Here is a 14,361-nt window from a genome sequence, read left to right on the forward strand (position 1 = left end):
TTACTGTGGCTAGGACTTCCGATGCTATGTTGAATAAAAGTGGTGAGAATGGGAATCTTGTCTTGTTCCTAATCTTAGAGGAAATGCTTTCAGCTTTTCATTGTTGAATATGATGTTAGTTGTGGGTTTGTCATATATGACTTTTATTATTTTGAGGTGTTCCCTCTCTATCCACTTTGTAGAGAGCTTTTATCATAATTGGATATTGAGATTTGTCAAAAGCTTTTCCTGCATCTATTGAGATGATCATGTGATTCTTATTCTTCAATTTAGTAATATGGTATATCACAGTAGTTAATTGTGGATATTAATCCATCTTTCCATCCCTGGGGTGTGTCATACCACTTGATCATGGTGTATGATCCATTTAATGCATTGTTGAATTTGATTTGCTAGTATTTTGTTGAGGATTTTTTATCTGTGTTCATCAGTGATATTGGCCTGTGATTTTCTTTTTTTGGTGATATGTTTTTCTGGTTTTGGTGTCAGGGTGATAATGACCTCACTGAATGAGTTTGGAAGTGTTCCTCCCTTTGCAGTTTTTTTGGAATCAGTTGAGGATAGGTGTTAACTCTTCCCTAAATATTTGGTAAACTCACCTGTGAAGCTGACTAGCCCTGACTTTTTTTGTTGAGATTTTCTAAATTACTGATTCAATTTCATTACTGGTAATCTGTTCATATTTTTTATTTCTTCATGGTTCAGGCTTGAGAGGTCATACATTTCTAGGAATTTGTCCATTTCTTCTAGGTTTTCCGTTTTATTGGCACTTAGTTTACCATAGCAGTCTTTTCTGATCTTTTGTATTTCTGTGGTGTTAGTTGTAACTTCTCTAGTTTCATTTCTGATCTTACATATTTGGGCTTTTCTCTTATTTTTTCCTTGATGAATCTGTCTAAAGGTTTATCAATTATGTTTACCTTTTCAAAGCACCAGCTCTTAGTTTCATTTATCATTCATCTTTTCTGTTTTTTTTTTTTCCAGTCTCTAGTTCATTTATGTCTACCCCGAGCTTTCTTATTTCTTTCCTTCTAATAGCTTTGAATTATATGTGTCCTTTTTCTACCTCCTTTAGGTATAAGGTTAGATTGTTTATTTCAGATTTTTCTTTCTTCTTGGGGTAAATTTGCATCGCTGTAGATGTCTCTCTTCTAGATTCTTCCATTGAAATGTCTGTATATCATTTATATATATAGATAGAGATGATATAGTATACAGTATACACTATAATGTATAGTATAGTTTATCTATAGTATAGTATATCATCTATATCTATCTTTATTCAGAGATAGATATTATCTATATCTATCTCTATAGATGAGATAGATATATCTCTATATACGTTGTATTTTTTTTCTTGAGTCACTTGTCAATTTCAGGCTCTCTGCTACCTCCTGCCTCAGTTATAGAAACAAAAAGAAACAGCAAAGGATGTTTTTTCCTTTTGTGGAATGTAGTGTTAGAGGCTAAATCTTGACTCTGGAGCTGCACATGGGTGTTTGTGGTAGCCCTGAGTTCACACTGATTCCATCCCAATTCAATTCAGTTATTACTAGGTTATTAAAAATGTTTAATTCTAATATTAAAAACACATGAATTTCATATTTTCTACAATAGATTTACTTAAACTTGTTGAATCTTTGGCCATAAATTAGTTATGTGTCCTTTTTATAATCATGGATTTCATTGACTCTCATCTAGTTGCTTTGCTGGTGGTTTACAAAAGGAGCACAGATACCAACAACCATGAAAAGGTGCCAGGCCTCCTTATTTATTAGTGGACAAATGCATGCACCTCATTCTCTGACCCTCTTGCTGGCATATATGTTGAGAAGGTTTATACAAAGGAGTTTTGGCAAGGAATCACAGAGATCAGACTCTGAGCCGTCACTATTTTGTGTCTCAGAAAGTGACTGAAGGGAGACAAGTTTCTGGAGAGCTTTGTCCTTGTGTATCACAAGCTTTAAAAACATCAGGCACTTGGCTTAAAACTCTACTGTTGACTTATCTTCAACAATCAGATAAGCATTACGTTTATGTACAGAGGATGTTCACTACATCATTAATTTACATAGATAATAATTGGAAGCACCCCAAATGCCCAGTAATAGATGATTTAGTAAATCAGTTATTGGACTTATACACAAAATAGACTATTAGGCAGCAATTAATGTTTATAGGAATGATTCATAACATGGAAAAATGAGCCCAGAATATGAAGTCAAAACACAGGTAAAAGCAGCGTATTTGACAAAAAAATAAAGGTGTATGTGTGTGTATTTTAAAGGCCTCGAGGAGGTATACAACCAAAGGGTTATATTGTCTGTTTCTGAGAACTGGGATCATTGCTAAAATGTGTTTTCATATATTTCTGAGTTTTCTGAAGTGAACCCACATTGCTTTTATACTCATAGGAGAAACTATATATATATATTCTCCTTTTGTTGTTGGCTGCCCTGGGTCTTCACTGCAGTGTGCAGACACTCTAGTTGTGGCATATGGGATCTTAGTTCCCCAGCCAGGGATCCATCCCATACCCCCTGCATTGGGGACACTGGACCACCAGGGAAGTCCTTTTTTTTTTTTTTTTTAATTAGAGAAGAAGTATGTGAAAATTAGCCTCATCTTTGATATACGGAAGCATTGTTCTAGGCATAAAAGCAACACAAGTAATTTCAAATAATAGATGTTTGATTTTCATAGACATATTTCTTTGAATTTCAATAAACAGCTGTTGTTTAGTCACTCAGTCATGTTCAACTCTTTTGTGACCCCATGAACTGCAGTGTGCCAGGATCCTATGTCCATGGGATTTCACAGGCAAGAATACTGGAGTGAGTTGCCATTTCCTTCTCCAGGGGATCTTCCAGATGCAGGGACTGAACCCACGTCTCCTGCATTAACAAGACGATTCTTACTGCTGAGCCACTAGGGAAGCCCCTCAATAAACAGTTTAAAAGCTAAAACAAGCTGTTGTGAACATTTTCTGCAAGTATTACAGACACAGATGTATTATACTGTCCTGAAAGCATATATATTCTGCCTCATTTAAAAATACGTGAATGTTACGAGAAACTACCAGAAAAAAATACCCTCTACTGCTGTCATGGCTATTGTTTGGGAATTGGAGATGCTTTTAAATATTGGGTTGGCCAAATGTTCATTCAGGATCCTGAACGAACCTTTTGGCCAACCCAATATATTTCTAGTGCTTTTCTGCACTTCCTAAGTTTTCTACACAGAAAGCAAGCATGTGTCCTGCAAGGATCTGCAGTCGTTGTCGTAAAGAGCAGGGCTGAGCACATGGCCTCTGTCCCTACCAGGACTTGCTCTTGCCTGGCACGTGCTCTCCCGGACGGTCCAGGGTAGGGGCCTGCAGAACTAACTTTCTACCACTGATTGAAGTGCTTATATTTGGGGAGTTGTTGTTTAGAAAGTCTAGTAGATGTGTTTTAGGCAACTTCAATACCTTGGTGAGAGGCCAAGCAGATTTCTTGGGTCTGATTCTGGTAGAAAGTGACCCACTCAGAAAAGTGAGACAGTAAAAATTGCAGTTTAAAATATTAACTTAATAAGTCCATGTGCTGAGATTGAAACAAAATCCTTTTATAAATTCTTGCTTGTTAGTAGTGAGTGAAGTCCATCAGCATAACTTAAAAACACTGAAATGTGGGCGTGCACATCTATATTCACATACATTGAGTGTGATCTATCATAAATAGGAAAATAAAACAAAAATTATCTCATCATGAGACATGCATGGGTGCTGTGAGCATAACACTGACCTTCTAAGCAGAGAAATTTGTGATCAAGGGTATGTGGACAAGTTAAAAACATGCTCTCCCAGGCAAGGGAGTGTGTCTGGACACACTGGGCAGGACAATGCTGGGCTAGGGCTCAGGTCAGGCCTTTTGGGGTCTTAGCTTCTGGTTCCTTGGTGATCATATTACCAACATGCATTGGCCTCAAGATGCTATTTTTTGAGGTAGAGGAGTAAAGAAGTTCAACCCCCTGCCGCCTCCTTTTCTTTTCTGCTGAGACCATCACCAGGAGTGTAATTACTTGGACACAGTAATTGCACTGGTGGATTCTATGATAGAAATGGAGCTGAGTCATCCTTGCCCGTCCTCCCCCTAGAAGCTCTTTTAAACTCTAGTTATCCTGTCTTCATGTTGGCACTGCAGGGCTCTGAATGTGCTCTGTTGGAGGGGGTGAGTTAAGGAGACACTCCATCCCCCAAACTGGGAGAATTCAGTCCACTAGAAGTCATATCTTTGCTATGGCTGATTTATTTTTTTATTTATTTATTTATTTTTCTTTTCTTTTTTTTTTTCTTTTTTTATTAGTTGGAGGCTAATTACTTCACAACATTTCAGTGGGTTTTGTCATACATTGGCTATGGCTGATTTAGTTTTGGGTAAAAGCAGTGGCATTTGCTCTTCTTCCTTTATTGAGATCTCTCTTGATGTGAGTTCCCATTTAGCAAAAATGGGAACCGTGAGCAGATTCCTAGAATCTGCAGTTCCAAGAGTGTCCCACTGTGAAACCATCAGCATTACCAGAGTCAGCATCAGTGGAGAAAGAGTATTTGTGGCTATAGACAGGGTGGGCTCACTTGGGGCAGTGTAGTCCTCCTGGGGAGGAAACTGTGTCCAGAGCTGCCTGAATGCAGTGCTCCTGCCCCAGGCCCCTGCTGTGTGCCCACCCTGCTCACCTCCCCAGGGTCCCGTGCTTCCCCTTTCTGTGTTTCACAAGCTGCTGGGAGCTCTTGATCCAACCTGGGCTGCCTGTCCCTGGTGCACTGTCTCCCTCTGGGAGGTTGGTCTCTGTTTCTACTTCTTTCTCCTTGGTGTTCAGATTTGGAAGAGTGTCTCCACGTGACCTGCATCCATGCTGCACTCCTGTGCTGCGTTCCGGCTGGTCTGGCTGGTGTGCCTTCCTCTTTTCTCACCAGCCCATCTTTCTGTGTCCTTATTTGCCATCCACATACTTTCTCTGGTGAAGGAAGAGATCAAATATTTTGCCCATTTAAAAAATTAGGTTGCACAATGAGGTACCATTACATGCCAGTCAGGATGGCTGCTATCCAAAAGTCTGCAATGCAATAAATGCCAGAGAGGGTGTGGAGAAAAGGGAACCCTCTTACATTGTTGGTGGGAATGCAAACTAGTACAGCCACTATGGAGAACAGTAGGAGATTCCTTAAAAAACTGGAAATAGAACTGCCATATGACCCAGCAATCCCACTTCTGGGCATACACACCGAGGAAACCAGATCTGAAAGAGACACGTGCACCCCAATGTTCAGCGAAGCACTGTTTATAATAGCCAGGACATGGAAGCAACCTAGATGCCCATAAGCAGACGAATGGATAAGGAAGCTATGGTACATATACACAATGGAATATTACTCAGCCATTAAAAAGAATTCATTTGAATCAGTTCTAACGAGATGGATGAAACTGGAGCCCATTATACAGAGTGAAGTAAGCCAGAAAGATAAAGACCAATACAGTATACTAACGCATGTATATGGAATTTAAAAAGATGTAACGATAACCCTATATGCATAACAGAAAAAGAGACACAGATGTACAGAACAGACTTTGGGACTCTGTGGGAGAAGGCGAAGGTGGGATGTTCTGAGAGAACAGCATTGAAACAAGTATACTGTCAAGGGTGAAACAAATCACCAGCCCAGGTTGGATGCATGAGACAAGTGCTCAGGGCTGGTGCACTGGGAAGACCCAGAGGGATGGGATGGGGAGGGAGGTGGGAGGGGGGATCGGGATGGGGAACACATGTAAATCCATGGCTGATTCATGTCAATGTATGGCAAAAATCACTACAATATTGTAAAGTAATTAGCTTCCAGCTAATAAAAATAAATGAAAAATAAAAAATAAATAAATAAAACTCAGAAAAAAAAAATTAGGTTGTTTTCTCATTGAGTTTTAGAGTTCTTTGTATAGTCTGGGTACAGTCCCTAATGGAGTACATGTTTTGCAAATATTTTCTCGATTTTGTAGCTTGACTTCTCATTTTTATGTGTATTTTGAAAATCAAAGGTTTGACATTTTCATGACATCCCACTTATCAGTTTTTTCTTTTTATAAAAGACATCATGTTTTTAATATCATACTCATGAATTCTTTGTAAAACTGGAGATCTGTTTTTATTCTTCTTTCTCTTATTTTTTCCTTTGGAAACTTTATATTGTGGCTATTATATCTAAGTCTATGATATATTTTGAATTAATTTTATATCCATAGAACTGGAAAAGGTCAGTTATCATTCCAATCCCAAAGAAGGACAATGCCAAAGCATGTTCAAACTACCACAAAATCGCACTCATCTCACACACTAGCAAAGTAATGCTCAAAATTCACCAAGTGAGGCTTCAACAATACATGAACTGAGAACTTCCAGATGTACAAACTGGATTTAGAAAGGGCAGAGGACCCAGAGATCAAATTGCCAACATCTGTTTGATCATAGGGAAAGCAAGGGAATTCCAGAAAAACATCTACTTCTGCTTCACTGACTACGCTAAAGCTTTTGACTGTGTGAATCGCAACAAACTGTGGAAAATTCTTCAAGAGATGGGAATACCAGATGACCTTATCTGCCTGTTTAGCCTGCTCTCACTTTGATTGAAATCACATTGAATTGATAGATGAGTTTGGAGCAGTTGACATCCTGTTGGATAGAAGTGTTGAGAGGGGACATTCTTGCTTTGTCCCTGATCTTAGAGGAAAGTGTTCAGTCTTTTGCCCACATGTGTGATGTTATGTGTAGGTTTTTACTGGAGCTCCTTTATCGGGTTCACAAAGTGCTCTTATTCCAAATCTGCTGAGGGTTTGTTTTCATGAGTGGTATTGAATTTTGTCAAATGCTTTTTCTGCATCTTTGAAGTCATTGTATAGTTTTTCATTTTTTTCTGTTTATAAGGTCCATAAACAATTTCGGGCATACCTCTGAGATACTGTGAGTTTGATTTCAGACCACAGCAATAAAGTAAATATTGAAATAAAAAGTCGCAAGAATTTTTTTTTGTTTCCCTATGCACATATGTTATGTTTACAATATGTTGTTGTTGTTCAGTTGCCCAGTCATATCCAACTCTCTGTGACCTCGTGGACTGCAGCATGCCAGGCCTCCCTGTCCCTCACCATCTCCCAAAGTTTGCCCAAGTTCATGTCGATTGCATCAGTGATACCATCCAGCCATCTCATCCTCTGATGTCCCCTTCTCCTTCTGCCCTCAATCTTTCCCAGCATCAGGGACTTTTCCAATGAGTGGGCTGTTAGCATCAGATGACCAAAATACTGGAGCTTCAGCTTACTTAATGTTTACACTATGCTCCAGTCTATTATGTGTGCAATAGCATTATGTCTAAAAAATAATGTATACCTTAAGTTGAAAATATTTTATTGCTCAAAAATGCTAGTCATCATCTGAACCTTCAGCAAGTGGTAATCTTTGTATTGGTGGAGGGTTTGAAATATTGCATGAATTACCAAAATATGACATAAACACATGAAGTGAGCAAACACTACTGGAAAAAATGTCACTGATAGACTTACTTAACGAAGGGTTGCACAAACTTTCAATTTGTTTAAAAAAAAAAAAACAATATCTGAAGCTCAGTAAAATGAAGTGCAGTAAAATGAGGTTGCCTCTACATTGTTGTTTTTTGTGTTTTTTTTTTTTTTAGTATAGAATCAGTTGCTTTTCTAGATAGAAATCCACTTTGTTATGATATATTTTTTATATTGTATGATTACACATGCTAAATGTAAGAGTTTTGTGTCTCTATATATGAGGAATATTGGTTTACTTATAGTGTCTTTTTTTTGGGTTTTGCTATCAAGTTAACTCTTGCCTAACAGAAGGATTTGTCTAGTGGTTTCTTACGTTCCATCTTCAGGACAAGTCAGTAAGAAACTGCTATTATTTATTCCTTGAATATTTCTTCCATGGAAGCCATCTGGATTGGCTCTTTTATTGGTAGGAAGATTTTTAACTTGAATACTTATAGAGTTATCTGATTTTTCTTGAGTGAGTTTTGATAGCTTTATTTTTCTAAGAATTCCATTTAAGCTGTTAAATTTATTGACATGCAGTAGTTTCTCACATTCCCTTATTATATTTATTTTCTTTTTACTGAAGTGAAATTCATGTAATGCATAATTAATCATTAGAAAGTGTACAGTTCAGTGAATTCAGCGGTGTTGAGCAACTACCACCCAGTTTTAGACTTTTCAAAGTCTGAGACTTTTTCATCACCCCAGAGGAACACCACATCCCTGTTACGTAATTACTCTCCATATTCCTTGTTCCCCATAACCTGGAAACTACTAATTCTCTTTCTATCTCTGTGGATTTACCTATTCTGTATATTTCATGTAAATGGAATTATACAGTATGTGACCTCTTTGATTGAGCATAATGTTTTCAAAGTTCATCTGAGTTGTAGCATGTATCAGCACTTCACTGCTTTTTATGGCCACAGAATATTCCATTGTTTGGACATATTAGTGTTAGTTTATTCATTTGTTGACGGACATTTGGGTTGTTTCTACATTTTGGCTATTGTGAATAACGATGCTTTGAACAAGTGTCTGTTTGATTCTTTTAGTTCTTTTGGATATATACCTAAGAATAGAAAGGCCAAGTCATATGATAATTCTGTTTTACTTTTTGAGGAACTGGTAAACTGTTTTCTGTATAGGCTGCACAATTTTACATTCTCACCAGTGATATATGAAGGTGCTTGTTTCTCTAGGTCCTCCCCAACACTTGGATGTATATTGGTTTGTTATTGCATGGAGTGCTCTATAAATGCCAGTTATGTGATATTGAGTGATAGTGTCGTTTGATAGTGTTCTTGTTCCTATATCTTTTAATAATCTTATATCTAGTTGTTTTGACCCCTTTATTATTATGTAATGCCTTTGTTTTTACTTCTGATAATATTCTTTGCACTGAAACCTCATTTTTCTGATGTTAATATAGCCATTCCAACTTCCTTTTGATTAGGATTAGAGCGGTACATCTTTTTCCATCCCTTTTATTTTAATCTATTTGTATATTTATTTTTAAAGTGGGTTTCTTATAAACATTGTAGTGAGGTCCTGTTTTTTTATCCAATCTTAAAAATGTCTGTATTCTAACTAGGTTGTTTTAGACCATTTATACATAATAAGGGACTTGCCAGGCAGCACTAGTGGTAAAGAACCCGCCTGCCAGTGCAGGAGATGTTAGAGATGCAGGTTCGATCCTTGGGTCAGAAAGATCCCCTGGAGGAGGTCATGGCAACCCACTCCAGTATTCTTGCCTGGAGAATCCCATTGACAGAGGAGCCTGGTGGTCTACAGTTCATAGGGTCACAAAGAATTGGACATGGCTGAAATGACCTAGCACATACTTAATATGACTACTGATATGATTGAACTTAAATTTATAATTTTGCCATTGGTTTTCTATTGGTCCCATGTGCTAGTAGGTCCTCTTGTCCTCTTTTTTTGACTTATTTTGTGTCAAGTACTATTTATGATGAATTGTATCACCTTTACTAGCTAATTAGCTATATCACTACTTTGTTTTTATTAGTTTCTTTGGGATTCATTGTGTATATCCTTAACTTATCACTGTCTGTCTTCAAATAATGTACTAGTTCACTTACAGTATAAAACCCAACAGCAATATACTTCCATCTCACTTCTCCTGACCTTTATGTTACTGTGTCATGACATTTTACTTCTACACTGCTCTAAACCACACAATACATTGTCATTATTTTTGCTTTATATAGTCTATTATCTTTTAAAACAATCTTATAAATTAAGAAGAAAGTCTCTTATATTTATTTATGAATTTTGTTCCCAGTGCTTTGCATTTCTTTTTGTAGATCTAGATTTTCTTCTGATGTTATTTTTCTTTTGTTTGATGGACTTTTAATTTAATATTACTTGTAGTTCAGAAGTGTTGGTGATGAATTATTTTAGCTTTTGTTTATTGGGAAAAAATCTTCATTTTGCTTTTGTATTTGAAAGTTATTTTTACTATTTATAGTTTTTCCTGTTGATAGCTTTTTCCTTCATTATTCTGAGATGTTATCTCATTGACTTCTGGCTTGCATTATTTCTGGGAAGTCCTTGTCCACCATGTCTGTGTTCCTCTGTACATACATTTTTTTCCCTCTGGTTGCTTTGAAGATTTTCTCTCTGGGTAAGTCGATTATGATATACCTCGATTTTATTTCCTTCATGTTGTCTTCTGCTTAGGGATTGTTGACCTTGAATTTATGGATTCACAATTTTTGTCGATTTAAAAAAAAAATGTCATTATATCTTTAAATACATTTTGTCCCATCCTGTTCTCCACCCCTGCCCTGAGTGTTCAATTACACAAATATTTCTGTGTTTTTAGGGAAGAGGGAATCTTTCCTTGTGTTTCATTTTAGATCATTTCTGTCTTCACAGATTGTTTTGTCTGCTCACTGACTAATCTTTCCTTTCCTAGTGTCTAATGTGATGTTAATGCCATCTAGTGTGTTTTTCACTTCAGATGTATTTTTCATCTCTATGTGTTTAATTTGGGTCTCTTTAAAAATGCTTTTCATGTCTCTCCTATAAGCTATGCTTTCCTCTATCTTCTTGAACATGTATAATGTGTTTATAGTAGCTGTTTTAGGGACTGCATTTGCTAATTATTTCCTGGGTAATTTCTGGTTCCTTTTCTTATTGATCAACTATCCTCCATATGAGATATATTCTCATGCTGCTTTGCATCCCTGGTATTTTTTAAATGAACAAAAGACATCATGATTATATGTTGCTGGGTTATGCATTCTTTTAATTACTTTAGATTTTCCTCTTGAAATGGACTTGTTGCTTGGAAAGTTTAGCCCCTTTGGTGGCTTGCTATTGAGCACTGTTAGGCAGCACCTAGTGGTCTGTGCTCTCCCAAGTGCCTGGCCCAGTGGTCCCTGTGTCATAAGTTCCCTGGTCCAGTTGGTGGCAGTGAGGTCCACTCCTGAGACTGCACCAGTGATGGCGACACTTTGTCCTGCTTCTTGCTGTTGCTCATTCCCTGGCCTCAGTCCCACGGGTTGACCAGTGTCCTGGCGAAGAGTCAGGTGCACCCCCACCGGTCTCCAGAGCACGTCTTAGCGCTCTCCTTTCTGGTCTTCCACCCTGCTAGTTCTCGCTGCCGTCGGCTCCTTGAACCTCAGCTGTTTCCTCACCTCAAGACTCCCCTGACTCTGCCTGGGTCCCCCTTCTGGCGCTGTGGCCTCGAAACCTCCCCAACTGTCATCTGCGCAGCCAGCATGCATCCCATGTGTTTCCCGCTGAGGCTCCTTGTTCTGTGCTGCCTGTTGTCCCATTGCTGAGCACCTTTGTCTCATGTCTTCTGTCTGTTTCTTCACTGTTTGAGGCTGGGGAGTCCATCTGGTTCCTCCTTGCTGTCATGCTGGAAGTGGATGTCTCTTAAGTTTCCCTGGCCTTCAGCCCTCCCTGGATGGATGCCTCAGGGCTCCCAGAGGAGGCCCAGGCAGAGCTGTTTACCTGCCGTGGAGTCTGCACAGGCCGGGGTCCTAGGTCCTACTGTCCAGGCACAGCGTTCTTCAACTTGGAGCTGAAACCGTGTGGGTGGGCATTGAAGTGGGGGGTCCTGTTTACACCTCACTGCGCTCTTCTCCTTGTTGCTCCCCATAGACCTCAAGGGCTGTAGGAGTCAATGCCACCCAGACTTTCACCAGGGTTAGGACTGTGGGCCAGGGTTCAGGGGAGACCACACTCTGAGTGCTTACTGGTGTCTTTCAAGTTCCAGACTCAGTTTAGAATCCAACCATCTTTCATGGAATTCTTTTTCCTGGAGACTATCTTTGGCCTTCTAAATAACTGACTCATGGCTACATTCTTCTAAAGCATTTATTTAGTTTGATAAAATTTGATATCTAAGGTGATGGAGCATTCTTTGGGTTATTTTCTACCATGATTTCCAGTTATAATAATTTTTTTAACCTGTTTACAGGGCTGCCTACAGAGGGAAGCTCTTCACATGGTTCCATGTAAGTAGTGCTTCTTGTGATGCCTTTGGAGAGGTATGTCTTTAAATTGAGTGATTCTTTCCACATCAGTTGAGTTGTCAAGTCTTGCTTGCATATGAAGCCATGTGTCTTGCTGACTCTCCTTGAGGCCTGGCCTCATGTCACACAAGGGCCCCATCACAGGTCAGGAGCAGCGCCCTATCAGTGGTGTGTGTCATTTCCCTCTGGTTTCTGGAGAACCAGTATGTAAAAAGAGGTAGTTTCCTCCTTTCCTAAAAACCTTCTTCTTCAGAGTCACCCTGACTGCACTGTCCAGCAGGGGCCTGAGAACCAATTGTTCGCCTGGGCCGAGCAGACAGTGCCTTCGTCCCAGGTTCCAGCAGTGACCAGTGTGCACTGTGGCCGTCATGGTGTCATGTTCAGGCCCCAAGGACACCTCTTTGTGGCTGTGACTCCAGTTTTGCAAAACTACCTTGAAAGGATTCCTTTTAAATTTATCCTTAAGATGCCTTCATTTTTCTAAGTTTTCAGTGGCCTTGCTGGGAAGGCTTGTGGTCCTGGTGGCGCTGGTCCGTGCCCATCCTCCTCCGAGCCCCGAGCCCTGCCCCGTGGGGTGGTGCTGCCCTTCTGTTCACTTTCCAAGGCTTGGCAGGCAACATCACTGGTCACTGTGCTTGCCGGTGGTGAGATGGGGCTCTGAGGCGAGGCCTCTGACGTCATGAGCTCACATCCACTCATATCCAGTGGTGGCAGGATAACTGGGAGCTGCCTTGATGATAGAATGTAGGCTCCAGGCTTGGTATCTGCCCTTCTAGGTGATCTTCACCACAGCCCCGAGTGGTCCTGAGCTCACCCGATCCGGATCAGAGCGCTAGAGCGCCACTGTGACCTTCCAGGGTCTGCCACCAGCAGCCCCCTCGGGAGACATGAGAGACAGGGGCAAGGAGGCAGAGAGCACGTGCACATGGGGCTTGGGGCCGGTGGGTCACCAGATGAACAGTATTTGAAGAGAAAAGTTCTCAGGTTACAGATTGCTTGAGCAAAGACCTTGATGCATTTGTTAAGAAAATATTGACAGAATGCTTGTGATGGGCTGGGCATACTTCTGGAATCACAGCCTTCTTTATTACATCCTCGTGGGCATATAAAACATACGAGTAATACGTGTGCCGGGTGGTGACGCTTGCTGGGGACGAACAGAGAAGAATTGGGGTCTGGAGGCACTGATGGGTGGTCAGAATAGCCCTGGGAAGGGGCATCTTAGCAGAGCCTTGGAGGAGGCATCAGAGCCGGCCCTGTGGCTGGTGGAGGGGAAAGAGCTCCAGGCCTAAGGGAGCCGAGAGCGCGAAGGGGCGGGGCCGGGAGGAGGGCGGGTCCGGGAGGAGGACAGGGCAGACACATCTCTGTCCTTTCTCACTGCCGTGATGCTGAGCAAGGGAGCAGGGAGCTGGGTGGTCTTTTTCCCTCTGTGTTGAATTGTTTCAGACTAAAGCTGTTATAATACCTGGTTCTTAGAGGACATCCAGATCCTCGCTGGCGCGGGACCAACTTTGTAATTGTGCAAATCTGGATCTAATTTTCACAGAAATCTCCAAGGAAAGGCTTCTGGAACTCAGGCATATAAACAGCACCCTGTGTGTGCCGGGCCTCTCTCCCCTGGACTTTGCTGTTGCCCACATATCTCCCCCAGCAGGCAGGAAAAGTGGGTTCAGATCCGGCCGCCAGTTCTGGACACATCAGCATGCTTGGGAGGAGCGAGCTGGCCAGGCACCTCCCCATCCGCGTGTGCACAGCCCGTGGGCCGAATGTGGGAGCTGAGGCCGCCAGCACCCCGGCAGGACAGTAGCTCCAGGGACTGCGGCTTATTCTGGGGCTCCCCTGAGGCCTGGCTAAGGCAAGGCGCAGGCTTTTTATAGGGCACCTGTCCTTCCTCTGCGGGTGGGGAGGGAGCCGTTAGGAGCTCTGAGCTGGTTGGAACAGATATGCCTGTCTCTGGTGAAGGCGTCTGCATCTTCCTGTGGGATCCAGGGGACTGACGAGCCAGAACGGAGCTCATCTGCCCCGGATGTTTCCCAGGGGACAGTAGCCCAGGAAGAACGCGGTTTTCCATTTGCTCGTCTTCCGAGAACTTAGTGCCGTGGAGCAGCTGCAGATGGGCCTTTCTCCGTCTCCGTGTGCCTGCGCTCAGACCCCGCTGGGCCCCTGACCCGCTTTGTTCCACAGGCATTTGGCTCCCCGCCGGGCTGGAGACTGGGCCATCGACCGCACTAGGATCAGGGAATTAAGAAATCATGATCACGAAC

General features: G+C 41.2%; 1 protein-coding gene across 15 annotated transcripts in view; it reads left to right on the plus strand.

Annotated features, from left to right (window-relative positions):
- PCBP3 (poly(rC) binding protein 3) overlaps positions 1 to 14,361 on the plus strand; it is a 220,894-nt gene that overhangs the window by 75,306 nt on the left and 131,227 nt on the right. For 11 of the 15 annotated variants that reach the window (XM_043474618.1, XM_043474619.1, XM_043474616.1 and 8 more), the window contains one exon: positions 12,043 to 12,079. The exons of the other annotated variants lie outside the window; for them this stretch is intronic. Coding sequence is in view for 8 of the 11 variants with exons in the window: in XM_043474616.1 (XP_043330551.1) it covers positions 12,043 to 12,079 (37 nt within the window). In the remaining 3 variants the exon portion in view is untranslated. Of the gene's footprint in view, positions 1 to 12,042; positions 12,080 to 14,361 lie in introns of those variants that run through there. 15 annotated transcript variants of the gene reach the window in all.

The sequence above is a fragment of the Cervus canadensis genome, chromosome 7 (genome assembly GCF_019320065.1).
Source record: "Cervus canadensis isolate Bull #8, Minnesota chromosome 7, ASM1932006v1, whole genome shotgun sequence".
NCBI lineage: Eukaryota > Metazoa > Chordata > Mammalia > Artiodactyla > Cervidae > Cervus > Cervus canadensis.